This window comes from Psittacula echo, assembly GCF_963264785.1.
Source record: "Psittacula echo genome assembly, chromosome: 5".
NCBI lineage: Eukaryota > Metazoa > Chordata > Aves > Psittaciformes > Psittacidae > Psittacula > Psittacula echo.
In genome coordinates, this window is record NC_137739.1 from 31248033 (window position 1) to 31263822 (window position 15790).

The following is a 15790-nucleotide window of genomic DNA, read 5'->3' on the forward strand; positions in this document are numbered from 1 at the left end:
GAATCATCTATATCAAAATGATAAATCAAAATTCTTTCCAATATTGTTTCTATTTTAACTTTTTATATTTAACTTTTGATTATTTCAAACTTCCTCTCATTGATTAGTGTCTAGTCTGTAAGATCAGTTCAGCTTTTGGTTTTGGATAAAGAAATTGTGTTGGTTTTTTATTATCAAGTATTTTCCTAGCTTTGTTAGCATTCTACTAACTTGAATTTGCTGGCTTTATAAAGGGCTTGGCAGAGCATCCATTACTGATCTTGATTCATATAAGGACCTGTTTTATTCTGCCAGATAGCATTTCATACAAATTGATAATGAAAACAGAATTATCATTTTAAGGAAAATGTGCTACTTTTCTCAGTTGCTTTTATCATATATTATTACAACATAGCATTCAAAAAAGGAAAATTCAGTAGTTGAGCTATTGAATTTATTTTTGAAGCATGTCAAAGTATAAACAGGACTAAATCTGGGCTTTCACTTTCCTCCATTTTTTGCTTGGCATCCTAGAAGCAGCTTAATGAAGATTATTTGCAAGACAAGTTTAATTCCATAAAAGAAGAATTTCTGAAGAAAAATTAAAATGTTGGCTGTAAAGATCTTCAGTGATGCTTCTTACATGAGAATTGTTTTGCCAGATAATGTTCCTCATATTATCCTTTTCATTGTAGTTTGAGAGTTTTTTGGGGTTTTTTTCAGTTAGCTAACTTGATCTTTTAATTCAGTCCTCCTCTTATTTCCCATTTTGTAAATGCAGTACGTAAAACAAAAGAGGAAGAAATCTGCTAGGAAAACCTCATATACTTCTTGGAAATTATATCAGGTATTCCCTGATATAATATGACTGCTACTGTGTGTTGAGCTAGGTACTTCAGACACACAACTGTCTCAATGTGCAGTGACCACTTAGATGAGTCAGCTAGTTTGCAGTTTTGGGGGTTCTCTTTAGATTTGGGGGTTACTTTTTTTTCTGCATTATTGCGTGCTAGGATCTGTCCTACACTGGTGCTTTGTCATTCATACAGTTATTTTAATTTTTATTTATTTATTGTTAATTTACTTTAAAAATCCTAAAGTAAGCACATTATGTTGTGTATAAAGAACTCAATAGATTTATCACTTTAGGGTTTTACTACTATTATTTATTGTTATCATAAGTATGACTGTCATGCAATACATTTTGCTGTTATGAGTAGTACTTTATTATGGTATATTTTGCAAGTGGTGTAAGGATTTTTATTACCCTGGGAAGGTGTTTAACTAAACAGTTTTTTAATTAGGAATGGAAATATTTAGCAATAAAGCATGCAAGACGTTGAGATTTAATGGGACTGTCAGTGAAAAATATGCTTCCCTTTTAAATTACATCTGCTGATGTCCTTTTCATACAGGGATTCAAACTTGATTTTGCTTTGAATTGTGAATTTGTTCCTGTTGAATTCAGTGACATCCGACAGACAAAGGCAAGCTTTAAAAAGCTGATGAGAGCTTGTGTTCCCAGCACTATTCCTACAGATTCTGAGGCAACATTCCTTAAAGCACTTGGGGAGTCAGAGTGGTTCCCACAGGTAATTTATATGACATATACTTCTAACAATCTATATGCAGTTCTGCTTACACAAAATAAATTTCAGTCTCTCCTGACAGAGAACTATTATGTTCTAATCAGCTGTTCTTCTTTGTTCTTTGTAATTATTTTGCATATTATCAATTCTGTCGTTCCATAAGCATTATTATTTTAATGCAATCATAACATGTACAAATGTGGGAGGCATTTTTTATGGCATAATTTATGGCTTATAGCATGGAACACATACACAAGTAGAGATGACCGTTTTTTTTTCTATATAAATTTGTGGTCTTGGTTTTCACTGCTTTTTCTTATATATTTTAAAAATTAAAGTATAGAACAATAAATGAACCTTTTGATTTTAAAACTGAAATACTGCTGTTCGTAAGCGTTCTCATTCTGATTTTCCATTATGCACAAGTACTTAGCAAATAAACTAGCATCTGTTATCTGTTGTTGGGGTATGGCGAAGTGTTTGCAGGAGAGAGGGGGTTCTTTGTATGTTCATCTGTTTTCTCTATATCTGTTCCTTTACTTCCTTGTCCCATATTCCCTTACAGAAAGATTAACCAAACAAAAACAGGGTTGGAAGTAACTGCAGGATGCAAATTATGAAGGATGTGGGACAGTCAGCTCTGTGTATATCTAAAACTGTTTCAATTATAGTGAATGTTTTAAGCAGTTTTATGTTATGTTTGGAATATTCTTCTTAAATGCAATTAATCGTAGAAAACAGAATAGACTCCTGTGCTGCTTACTTAAGGAGGAAATAGCATGTAACACAGTCATTTCAGTAATTATGCATTAATAAATGTACACCTCCTTTAAATGTGCTACACAGTGCAAAGAGTGGCTTAATTTCTTCCCTTGAGGTGTTATCACTCCATAGAGAGCACAGGAGTTGGTCATTGCTGTGTCTGGCCACCGTATTCTTCAGGAAGGGGAGAAGTGGAAAGAGCATGAAAACTTGACTCCATCATCATATGAACATTTTCAATCACAGAGTAGTTGAGCAAGCTGATAAATGTAGATAAATGAATATCACTTCAATGAAATAAACATGTCCCTATGTCATCATTTAAACCCAGGTGGTAACTCAGTACCACACATACAGTCTCTCACCCACCTCTTCCCCCCTCTTGAGTGGGGTGGGGAGAAGAATCAAAGAAATGTAAAATCCACAGGTTGAGATAAGAAAAGTTTAATACCTAAAATACAATATCATGATACTAATAATGATAATGACAAGGAAAATAGCAAGGGGGGAGAATATAAAAACCAAAAGAGGAGAGGGAAACAGTAAACAGCAGTGATGAGCAGTACAATTGCTCACCACCCGCTGAGCAATCCCAGCCTGACCTGAGCAGTGATCAGTCCCTTCTGAGTGACTCCGCCCAGTTTATATACTGGGCATGGCGTGCTGTGGTATGGAATACCCCTTAGGCTAGTTTGGGTCAGGTGTCCTGTATCTGCCTCGTCCTGGCTTCTTGTGCCTCTCCTCACTAGCAGAGCATGAGAGACTGAAAAGTCCTTGACCAGGATAGGTGCTACTGAGCAACAACTAAAACATTGGTGTGTTATCAGCACTGTTCTCAGACTAAAGCAAAAACACAGCAAAACCGTACCAGCTACTAGGAAGAAAATTAACTCTATTCCAGCCAAAACCAGAACTATAAGAGCACAGAGATCGAGGAGAGTTTATAACATTCGAATTACTCTCTTTTGGCATATTTTGGAGGAAAAGTAATAGTGAATCTCTTAGGACTAGATCATAATACACTAGCTGTATGTCATTTAAACCACATTTCTATGGTTAAATCATGTCATATGTGACTTATGTAATAAAGTAAATTTATGACTAATTTGACACATTTTCTACTATTCCTGTGGAAGAACATAGATCTGTCATCTTGGAAGTGTGTTTTTATCGTGGTAAGCTTTCCTCTCCTGGACAATAGAAGTTACACAGTATTGACTTTGGCACTTACAGGCTAAATATTTGTTTATAAGGGTGTGAATTCATAAGAAGAAATTTAAAGTGCTGCCCTATTTCCCTTATACAAATGATACAAATAGTATTTTGCATTTTTATATATTGAATCTGTATAATCAGATTGCATATCAGTTTCTATATTAAGGATGCAAAAAACAGCGTTTCTTCTATTCTCCTTCCTAAAATTATGGAAGAATAAACAAGCCACTTTATTTTAAAAGTGGTGCTCATTTCGGTCTTTTCCTATTTAAAATTGCAGGAAAATTAGTTTCTTTTATTTTCTAAGAAATGGCTATATGAATGTTCAGAGGAGTGAAGTGGTTTCCATCCCAATTACCTTGGTAATATTCATAGGATTGGATTTTTTTAATATTGTTCTCCCTGACTCACTTTCCTGTGTCTTCTGTACTTTCCAAACTTTCTTTTTTCCTTGCATAAATGACCTTAGACATCTCTTGCCATCTTTTTCTTTCTTTGGTTTCCTGTACTGCTTTCTCCCTTCTTCAGGCTTTCAGCTTCGTACTGCTGCTATTGGTTGAATTGTATTCAGTGCTCTGCAAAGAGCAGTTTCATTCTGCTGTAAAAACCTGAATTGCTTACGTACTGTCTGTTATGTTGTTTACCAAGAACGCTATCATAGCATGACAAAAATAGTACAAACATAACAAATATTTTCATTGTAGTAATAATAACATATAGTCTCATAGTAAAATCAAATTGCCCAAATTCACTTAATTTTTTTTTAACCTGCTTATACGTATCATGTTTGAATCAATCTCATTCAAGTCAATAACCCTTCCTAGAGGAATAAATTACCCCATGTGCTTGAGGACTTTTAGTATCACTACATAATGAATATTAAATGCAAATACTTAGTTTGTCCTCTTTCCATATGTTTTAGCCAGTCCACTCAAATATAAAAAATGCTGTGTAATCTACCTGAACTATTTCCAGATTATAGAAATAGCATCTTTCTGTGTTTGTTTTCAGGTTTGGGGTGGGTTTTTTCATTCTTATTGTTACTGATACGAATTTCATTGCAGACTTCCATGGGATTGAGCATTAGAAATACTATCTTGCAAATATCTTACATGGGTTCTCCCATTAAAGTACTTAGTGACTTTGTGGAACCTTAATATTTCACAGGAAGTTATTTTAGTGTTAAGCCCAGGATGGAATTTCGCTCCAATAAATCTGTCAAGTGTGTTGTTCCCATTCGCCTTTTTATGACGGCTATTTTATTACAGTACTCATTGGTTTTAATAGCTTAAGTTCCTATCTTCAAATCTTTTCTCAGTTTTGTTGTAGTTTAGATTAAAATCCCAAGACTGTTATATTTTATAGCTTTCTAATCTGTTGCATCAATGCATTTCTCTCCACTATATGTAGATTTTGGAATACATATTTAATATTAAATATGAAAATATTATATTTATTGATAATATCTAGAAAGTTATACTTGAATATGTTACTTATTTTTGATATTTTATAGCTTCACAGGATAATGCAGTTGGGTGTCATCATCTCTGAGCTCCTTGAAAATGGTTCTTCTGTTATGGTTTGTTTGGAGGATGGCTGGGATATTACTGCACAAGTAAGCTTCTATTAAAACCTTGAAATAGCTAAATATTAAGAAAAAACACCAAACAATAGTGGCTGATAATTTGGCTATAACATTAATCAATTTGTGTTGTAGCAGCAGAGAAAAAACTAGAAAGCACGAATTCTTGTATTCATTCGCATTTACATTATAAAAGAGTTTCTTAAAATGAATTTGTCCCATAGGTCCTGATGGAATTACAGCTCTAAGGCTTAGGTATAAAATCTGCATTCCTGCACCTGACCATGTATGAGAATGAAAGCTGAAAGTTCCCACAACTTTTCATTTATCTTTGTAAGCATAGTTCACTTTAAGCATAGGAGGGAAGGAGAGGAATTCTTTCTCTTGCTATTCATTTTCCATAAACGAAGTTAGGAGAGCACACACAGAGAGAAAACTAAATTTGTGCCAAAGAGACCGTAACACCTGCTGCAAGAACAGATCAGCACTACAGATAACTTTCTGAATCAAACTATAAATTAAGTGAATGAAGACCTGCTGCTTTGTTTAATGGACGCATTGTGTACGTGTAGTTATGTCATATTTCAGAAGACAAACACAGATATCAGTAATTCTGGTAAATAAAAACTTTGTGTGCAGCCAACACCCTGATAGCAGGTAAAAAAACCCACAGAAGAATGTTAACATAATTATTGGAATCATTGTCAAAAAATGAAGAATAGAGAAGGGGACATAAACAGCTGGAAGTGAAAGAAGTTGGTGCTGCATTTTAGTCTCCTGAAATGCTGTGTATAAAAACAAGCTGAAGTTGGCTAGTGAGCACCATAGCATGACAACACTGCAGAAACTCTAATGTCACCCTCAGGACCAGTTCTTTAACACTTTCTTTGCTGAGGTAACCAATACTATTTTATAAATGTTTATTATCCTGTTTTATTATCAAAAGTGGTTTTATTTCAAATGTAATTTAAATGTGATAAGCACTATAATGACTTCCAAAGTCTTTAGTTGATCAGGTTTGACTTTTACAGTATTGTAAAGTCTCAATTTATTTGAAGCTTTTTCATGTGAAATATGATTTGGTTTGTTTTATAAAACTGTTTAATATATTTGGTAAAATACTCGTAATTGAGTTTATATGAAGGCCTCTGTTTCCTTGAACTATAAACAGTTTATAGAATATTTATATTAGTTGGCTGAAGTGTTCTCCTAACTTCTGTCGCTTTTTACACAGTATATCCTGTCTTGTAATCTAGGTAGTATCTCTGGTGCAGTTACTCAGCGATCCCTTCTATAGGACTCTTGAAGGCTTTCGAATGCTGGTGGAAAAAGAGTGGCTCTCTTTTGGTCATAAATTCAGTCAACGTAGTAGTCTGACTCTCAATTGTCAGGGTAGTGGATTTGCTCCTGTTTTCTTGCAGTTCTTGGACTGTGTGCATCAGGTAAGTCAAACTCTTAATTTTAGTTTACAAGAAGAATTAATAAATAAGTGTATAGATGCCTCTATTTCAGATGTTACAGCTAGTGGTTTGAGACAAGACTAGCAACCTCCTTCTCTAGGTTTTATTGAAGGGAATGAATTTCACCTCATAAAGAGCTGGAGTGGTTGCCTAGAGGGGACCGATCCACCCACACAAAACAGACCATAAGGAATGGTTGGCATTACAGATCTTCTAAGGTCATTTATGCAGATTTCAAATAGAAGGTTTTTAAGCTTAAGACTGGCTTTTGGCAGCCTGGGGCACCTTTATTCAAAAGAAGAAATTGACTGACTGTTAGCACAGTGACTAGACAGTTTTTAATTCCTTGTGCTTGACAATGAGTTTTGAAGAGGCCTTTTACTCCATCAGTTCTGGAAAAAACGACCTATAAACCAGGGGGTCCTGAGATGTTCTTGTTTTTATGTATACTGCATGTTCAAAAGAAGGTGAACACCAGCAGTTACATTGTGTATGAAGAAGTTAGGTTAAGAATATTACACTCATTTCAAGTTAATTCTAAAGTCTGTCGTTTTCTTCATCTCAAACCAGTAAATATAAATGCTTTGCAGACATTAAATACGAGCAACCATCATTATTGCTGTCTTGCAAGTTAATAACCGTATTCTTGGAATTTGGTTTGATTCCTATAGCTTTCCCCTCTAGAAAATGGTAGAAGTATGTGTCGTATCTGTTTCATCAATCTATTTCTCAATGGCTGTGTTCCTGCAGTTTTTATTTTAAATAGGGAGATTTCTCCAAAGATAATCAGTACTGCATTTTTCATTCAAACAAGTTAATCTGCCCAATTGTCACACCAACTAATCCTTACAACATCTTAAGGTTATTGCTCCTTTTCTGGAGTAGGAAAAACAAATTCTTGGTTGCAGTGGCTGCAACAGGACAGAATAGCCTTGTCTTCCAACACTGAAACCCATTTGCTTGGTGGTTCATTCTGTTCTGTATGTAAATCGTTTGTCTGGTGCTGTATTCTGTCTGCTGTAAGATGTCTTCTCCAAGCTTTAATGAGCTGACTGGATAGTCTGTGTATTAGTAGAAAGGAGTAAACCTATGTATGATTTCAAGCAGTAGTGTAATTTTGAAGTAAATCCCTCCAGCATCTCTCCTTACCATATGTTGATGCCCTTTTGGTGCATGTGTACTAGATTTTTCTTAGAAGAATTTAACCCCAAAGTTCTGCTTCTGGTATGTACTAAATATTCACCATCCCTTAAAAGATGATTCATCACTTAGCTTAAAACTATTAGGGTCATCAATGTACAATGGGGTCATCAACTCAACCGGATTAAATCTGGTCCAAAGTAAAACAACAAATACGTAATGGAGCTGCAGGGACCTGAGCACCAGCTGCTTCAGTCTGTTTACTCCTTTTGCTCCAAATTAGTTGCTTATGTAGGTACAGCTTATATCCTGTTTCTCACCCTAGAAATGCTTTGCTCCAGTTTTACTGTAATAAATCTTAGAAAGATGGAGTAAAGAAAAGCAAGGAAATTCTCCACGCATACCTGTAGAGTAATTTTTTCTCCCTTCCACAGGTCACACAAACTTTGGAAACAAATACATTATTCAGAACAAAGATAAAACTTAAATTCAGGTTTTTGGTTTGTTGTCATGCAACAGAATGTACCATGTTTTCTTCAAGGAAAAATATTTGATTTTTCTCTAAGTCATGTTTAACACAATCTAGAGTTCTAAGAACATGGAATAATAGATTATAAACATCCTGTCTTAAAAAGTTAGGATGAAGTGTATAGTGCGATAAATCCCTTTTGTTAACAAATGTCAGGTGTGATTTTGCCTCAAGCTGCAAGATATGTAAAATACTCTACTACAGATGTGAATGTGTCAAGGAAATAGAAGAAAGTTGCCATGGTAATTCATCTCAGCAGCTTTAATGCATGTCACTAGGTAGCTGACTCTTCTCTATATCCTTTAATATAAAGTATACAAGTTATTAACAGATAGATTTTACAGGAAGATCTGTATTTTGTGGTTTTTGGTTTTAACCTGTGACCACCTGCCCTGGCTGCAGCTCTGTTAGCAGAAGGATTGCCTCCCACAGGCCATCTGGAGCTATTCGTCACTTCTTCCCTGGTGGAGATGCTACTCTTCCGATCTGTTAGCAAAGGTGTTCATGTGAACCTGCCTGCCATTTCCTATCAAAATAGTAGAAAAATACTGGTAGAAAAGGCTGTCTTATTTTGATGGGTGTCAATTTAGAAGCAGCTCAGCACATCAATCTGAAGGATTGATGTAACTTCTGAGGGAAGATAGGGCTGTCTAGGTGTTACAATCTTTTCAGCCGGTGTTATGTTCAGCCAAGAAAGGGCATGAGTACCCAGCTTTACTGCATAATCAGTGTAATATATATAATATAGACTTGTCTGTTAGAAAAAATCTTTAAGCTAAATGACTTACAATCCTATTTAGAATGCAACTCTGAGTAATTTTTCTAGAAATGGACTTACAAATGTTAGTTTCCTAACTCATGATGGGATAGTATTCACGTACCAAATTCTAACAGTATGGTTGTAAACTCTAGGGAAGAATTCTGAGATAAAATGGAGAAAGTTTCATAGGAATTTACTGTGAAAAATAAATTTACTGAAGATTTATACTTGAACATTTCTGTTAAGTTTCATTGATTTCTGTGCAACTGATTAGACAACTACAGAATCCAATTAGGTTGCAACTTGACCCTGAAGTGTAATGTTTTGTGATCAAGGTTTTTTAAATTCACCAGAAATAAACATTCGGTCCTTCCAAAATATTTTTACCCATTATCGTCTCAACATGCTATGTTCAATAAGAAAGTCACCATAGAGCTAATATGTGCATTAAATGTCATGGGTTAAACTAAAGATTCAGAGAAAACAAATGAAGCAGTAATTCCTGAATTAGAACTGCATCATCATGTAAAAAGTCATTGTTTATGCCAATATCTCCAGGTGTCAGCTGAATTATTAATTCAAAATCATTCTTTCACCATAGAAGCATCTGGCAGATTCTCTGTTTCTAAGACAACTGAGTTTATGCATGTGATGTCACTGCAAGAAGCTTTTATTATTTTTCTTCTGTACCTATGTGGCAATTTATTGCATATAATTGAAGTGGAATTATTTTCTAGAACTGACTTCTTTTAAGCTCAATAAGCAGCTCTGTTACAGCACCCTGTGTAAAGGGAGGTGAGGGTGCTATTCCCATGGTAGATGTAGTCAGTTATTCCAGTATTTGCAGGAATACCCTCTTAGTGGTTACTAGCACGAGATTTTGGAGTGCAATATTTCTTACTTAAACTAAGTACATATTGATATCTAATGGGATTACAAAACCAAAATGTGTTGGAAACCTAAGGAAGGCTGATAGTAGTGTAGGATTATTAAATATATTTAGGAGTTATTTAAGATAATTGGAGCATGTAGATTTGAAAAAGAATTCAAAAATAATGACTTTCTCTAACCATAATATTAAAAGCACCTGTTGGTTTACTCAGGTTGTAATTGTTCATATCATATGGAGATTAAGCATTTTAAAAGATGATGCAGTTGTAATTTTCAAAGATACCCCATCCCTGTAGTCTTACCTTTCTGGGTAGTATGTGTTGAAGTTGTCAAGTATGAAACATTGCTTCTAACTTACATGTAAATTTTGAGTATATCCCTTAAAATCAGTGAATTAACTGAAACAGCAATAAAAAGTTATTGGAGAGAAACCAGCTACACTTAACTTCAACTTCGGTGGTTAATGTTGTCTACAGTATGGATGTATTTATTGTCAGCATTCACTGGGGATTTATTTTGCTGTCATATTGCACATCATTATTTTTACACATCTCTTTGTATTATATCTCAATATCCTCTTTTTTCCTTCTTTTTTTTTTTTTTTTTTTTTTTTTTGTTAGATTCATAACCAATACCCAACAGAGTTTGAGTTCAATCAATATTATCTGAAGTTTCTGGCTTTTCATCACGTATCAAATCGATTTAAAACATTTCTTCTGGATTCAGATTATGAAAGACTAGAACATGGTATGTGTGATGTTTGTTTATTGCATATTGGTTTTGTAGTTGTCATGTTTTTTATTGATTGTCAATATTTGGTCTACAAATTTGCCTAGTTTGAGGTAGTCCAATAATTGCATGGTGATGATGTAACGAATTCCATTTAAGGAACGTAAACCAAAATTAGGGGGAAGAACATGTAGAATTTTCTGAATTAATGATTCCTGAGCCATGCTATTGATGGGACTAAAGGAAAGTAGAAGAAATTGGTGTCATGCCTCCAGGTTTTTTAGCAATTTATCCATACGATTCAGTTTCCCCTACTAAATACCTTATTTTAACAGAAAAAAAGTCCTTAGGAATCTTCAGAGGGTGCATGAGGTTTCAGGAAAGGAAAGCTTTCCCATCTGTTACTCTCCCTTCTTTCTCTTGTGTTCTTTCAGTGTTTCTCTTATTTTGTATTTCCTTTTACTGCATCTGTCATGTGCAACCTTACTGGTTCCAAGGTCTTATCTACTCTCAGTGCCCTTTTAATAAGACCACACAACCACAGTTGAGGCTTTTCTTGGAACTTGTTCACTAAGCAAAACATTTACGTGCTCTGAATTGCACTGCTTCATGGGGTGGTTCTCATGGCATCCAGTCAATTTGAATGCTTCTCTTAAAAACTGTAGAAACTGTGGAACTGGCTAAACTTGAGCAACCATTTTATTTTAACAAAAAAGTTAATTTCCATTATATGCCTCCATTTGAACAAAAGCAAGAAGTTGGAATCAATGACCTCTGTGGTTCTTTCCAATTTGGATTGTTAGATGGTTCTGCAAGGAGGGAGAAGGGTTAGGTGGGAGGAGGTATTAGTTTATTTAAGGGTAATTTGCTTTCAAATACCATTTAATGCATTATAAAATACTGTTCCAGTAGATTCTGGATAATCTGTATGTCCTTTCAAAGTAATTTCAGATAACACAAATGTATGGCTAACGTGTTTACACTAGCCTAATTTGTTTTCCCTGAAATGAGTCAGCAAGTAACTCATTTTAGGAAAATGAGTTACTTGCAGGTAAGTGGTGCAGCTGGTGCAGCAGACTGGAAGGGCTAGTCATCTCAGGTAGTGTGGGGCAGAATCAGTTAGCAGGGCTTGGTGATCAGCTGAGTCAGCATAGCTGCAAGCAGAAAGGGGCATTCATAAATACACTCAAGTATTCCTGTAGATTTCAGAACAAGCTTATAAATATAATACTACTGAATAGTTGCAGTTGCAAACCACGGAAGTTATTTCATCAGATACAATCTCTTGTTGCAGTGGCATTTGATAGTAGATTTAGTTTGTGAAATACCTTTTATCTGTGCTTTAGTGCTTGTTACTTATTATCATAAAGCTACCTTGTTGCCACTGTTTTCTTTCTCTAGGAACATTATTTGAAGATAAAGGAGATAAACATGCTAAAAAAGGAGTTTGTATTTGGGAATGTATTGAAAAGATGCACAAAAGGAGCCCTATTTTCTTCAATTACCTCTATGCCCCTGCTGAAATAGAGGTATGATTTTTAAAAAAACATACAGGTGATTTGTTATTCAGAGTGATTCCGTGAGTACATTTTGCTATCTTAGTTATTCTCAGCTGAGTTAAGCATTTGATGGACAGTTGACCCAGACCCACATTTGTTGATTGGATCAGTGTCTCATAGGCTTAGTTATGGAGATGTCATTTAAAGAGCCACATTCTGGAATATGTATTTATGCATCTTGCTGAAGTAAATGAGGATCTTTCTTTCATTTCATTTAATTATATGAATGATTATAAAAATTATCTTAAAGTTTACGCAGACACGTTAAAAAAAATTACATGCTGTAAGCCATAATTACGGGGAAGAGTTTAGAGTGATAATGGGATACATTTCATAATGATCTGATTGAATCACTATCTATATCCCTGTCTCATATGATAATATATGTCCACTAGATTTGACTGTGTCTTGAATAATTCACAATACACTTGCCATTAGAGAATTGTCCAATAGCCAGGGAAGCAGTCAAGATATCTCAGAAACTGCAAGAAAAGGGTCTGGTTTTACTGTAGCTCAGGGTGCAAGGCTGTTTTTAAGATGTTCCTGCCATCCACTGCCCCACATGTGTTTATTCCTGTGCTGTTCTCTCCTGCTTTGGCAGTGAGCTTCATCCTGATAAATCATTGTTTGCATGTCTGTCCACTGCTGGTGACCAGAAAACAAAATGACAGGACAGTCTCCACTGTCTCGGAGGCCAGGGCGCAACTAATATTTTTGTTGGTGTTTCTTGGTTTTCCTTTTTCCTCAAGTTGTTTCACTACATTGTATTTTAGCACACATAGCACCTTGCACTCAAATCTGCTATATAAACTGATCTCATTTTAAAAAGGGGGAAATAATTATTTCCTTTAAGATACTTTGAGTCTGCATCAGATCTTTATTGCAGTCAAAGGTGCTGCTCCCTTCAACCCACACACACACACCACATGCACTTATACTTACCTAATAAAGTGGTAGTGCAAGAGGAAGGAGGGAGAAAACAAGAGGGTGGTATTCAGTGAATAGAAAGTGCTGCAGATATCTTTGTTTTAGAGAAACATCTATTTTTTTTGTAGAACCCTCACTGTGATGAATTTGGAGCTTGAATGATTGCCTGTTCACTGTACGTTCTATTCATTTTGCTGTAAGCATAGCCTGATTAGTAAGCAATCGGGAGTGGTTTTTGATATTTTTATAGTGTAAGAAACTTTTTCCTCATATGAAATGCTAACATGGTAACAGAATTAGTCATTATGACTAAGCATCACTTTTCAGACTTTAATCTTGTCTGTTCACCTGAGGTAGTAACACCCTTCAGGTAAGGTGCATACAAACTGAAAATCTTATTTTTTTTAAAGGAAAAAACCAAACAACAACAACAACAGAATGTTTAATGCAAAGTGCTCTGGTTTAAAGTATTCTGAAAGATCTGCAGTCTCTGGCTGCCTCCTTATTACTGTGGTTTTTCTGAGTAGCATGTCCACCTATGTTAGATAGCGTGTGTCCTTTCTGTCATGGTAGAGTCTTAGATTTTCTGCTGAGAAAAACTGAAGGGTGATTGCTGTCAAGTACCTTTTGTATCTTTAACAGGAGGGACAAAGACTGTGAAGGTACCAGCAACATACACTGAATTAGGGTTCTTGGTAGGCACTTGGTTTAGCAGAAGGATAAATATGAGCGATATATTCCCAAAACTAGTATTAGTTTTAGGTTTTGATCTGACTGAGCCAAGTGGAAATTACCAAACTGCAGCACAACTGACCAAGTACAATATACTGTTCAATTTAGAATGATCTAGAAAAACATAAGCATCATATTGTGAGTCTGAAGCTCAAAGACTTTCTGTCATTATAACAAAACTTTCTTTCAAATAGGCACTGAAACCAAATGTAAATATGTCCAGCCTCAAAAAGTGGGATTATTATGTGGAAGAGATTTTGGCTACAGGTCCTTCCTATGATTGGACCATGATAACTGCCAAATGCAATGTTTCAGAGGAAACTGACCAATCAAATGGTTCACTCTCTCAGCCTAAGAGGAAAATAGTATGGCCATGTTATGATGATGTTAAAAAAATACAGCCTGATGCCATCAGCAGTCTTTTAAATGTAAGTACATGCATTACACAGAACAGTAAGTTCTTTTATGCTCCTGAAATTAACATTTACTTTTTAAGTTAATGCCTTATGGATATACTGTTATTAAAAGGATCATGATAGATGTGAAAACAGATGTTTAGTAAAACTAACTGGATGATGTTGAGAAGTGATGGTTGGCCTGGGAATCAGTCAGACTTCTTGCAAAGCTTATGTTGTTCTGAATGAGCATTTTTCTGAGAGTACACTTTTTACAGTAGTTAATAACTATGAGAAAGCCAGTCATGAATTCTGTCTTTTTTAAATAATAAGGTACGTAGTATAATGCATTTTTAGGTTGCCTTTTATAAGAAATACAAGAACTGTTATTTTAACTTGGGCAAATGTGGAATCTAGCTTTCTTTTCCTCTTTCTACTCAGTTTAGAGTAGGTGTGTAGTAAAATGACTAAGACATAGATTTCCAGACAGATCAGATAACAAAATGTGACACTAGTTGATTTTAACAAGTGAGAGGCAGATACAGAAACATAAACTGAACATCTTGGCCCAAATTTCTCAAATAGCTTTCCATGATTGCTCTCAATTTATTCATGTTTGCTAGGACCGAAATGTAAACTTAGATTCTTTAGACTATTTTGGTCATATATGCCAAAAAAACTTGAAATATATGCGTGGTTTTGGCTTTTTCTTGTTTTGGCTTATGTAGGCTGCTTAGGTTTTGTTGTTTCTTCATTAGAAGATTAAAAAGAATTCTATTATCATGATAATTGTTGTAGTTGATTTAGTATCTGTATTTTCTTAAATGTTTATTGGTTGATTATAATTAATTAACAGTCCTAATGTTTATATTAGTATCTTAATTGATAGTGCGGGAAAATGACAAAGGCATTATTCACTTCCTGGAGCCACCTGCATATTCAGATACAGGTCACTATATACAGTTTTTCACTTTGAAATCTATTTGCAGAATTTACCTTCTATTAAAGCTAGGATTACAGAGGTTAATACTCCCAATGCTTGGAAAATTGGGGTATGCTGTAGGTCCCCAAACTACCCTGCAGCAAAGATGATATTTAGCAAAGTTTTAAGGCAGGAAGTTTCTGAATGGATTTGAGTCCTTGAGGATAGACTTGCTTTTGCTAGACAGTTAACTTTATTCTGGCACATTCCTCAAATTTCTTTTGTTCCATTCATTCCAATCATAATTGATCAAACACAGGAACAATGCCCAATTAAATAATAAATTAATCACATGTAAAACTCCCCTTGACTCAAAATAAGATAGCCAGAACTTCTCAGAGCTTACAACTTCACAAATGCAAAGAGCAAGCTGTCTCTCAGCAGGGGTCATATCAGGAATTCTTTAGCAAAAAAAAACCCAGAGAGCTTTCATATCAGGTAACTAGAGGCCAGAAGTAAAACAGGAATAGAGCAACAGTGTTGTTCTGCATTTCTTCCTGGGGTAAATGCCAAACTATCCATATCCACAGCTGTGAGAAACTGCCATATAACAGGGAAA

The 15790-nt window shown here is 35.1% G+C and overlaps 1 protein-coding gene across 4 annotated transcripts in view; it reads left to right on the forward strand.

Annotated features, from left to right (window-relative positions):
• Positions 1-15790, forward strand: part of SBF2 (SET binding factor 2) — a gene marked incomplete at both ends in the record, with an annotated part of 266518 nt that overhangs the window by 237141 nt on the left and 13587 nt on the right. For all 4 annotated transcript variants that reach the window (XM_080619951.1, XM_080619950.1, XM_080619952.1 and 1 more), the window contains 6 exons: positions 1395-1571; positions 5059-5160; positions 6384-6569; positions 10528-10654; positions 12038-12165; positions 14049-14282. In XM_080619951.1, coding sequence (XP_080476077.1) covers positions 1395-1571; positions 5059-5160; positions 6384-6569; positions 10528-10654; positions 12038-12165; positions 14049-14282 — 954 coding nt within the window. The remainder of the gene's footprint in view (positions 1-1394; positions 1572-5058; positions 5161-6383; positions 6570-10527; positions 10655-12037; positions 12166-14048; positions 14283-15790) is intronic.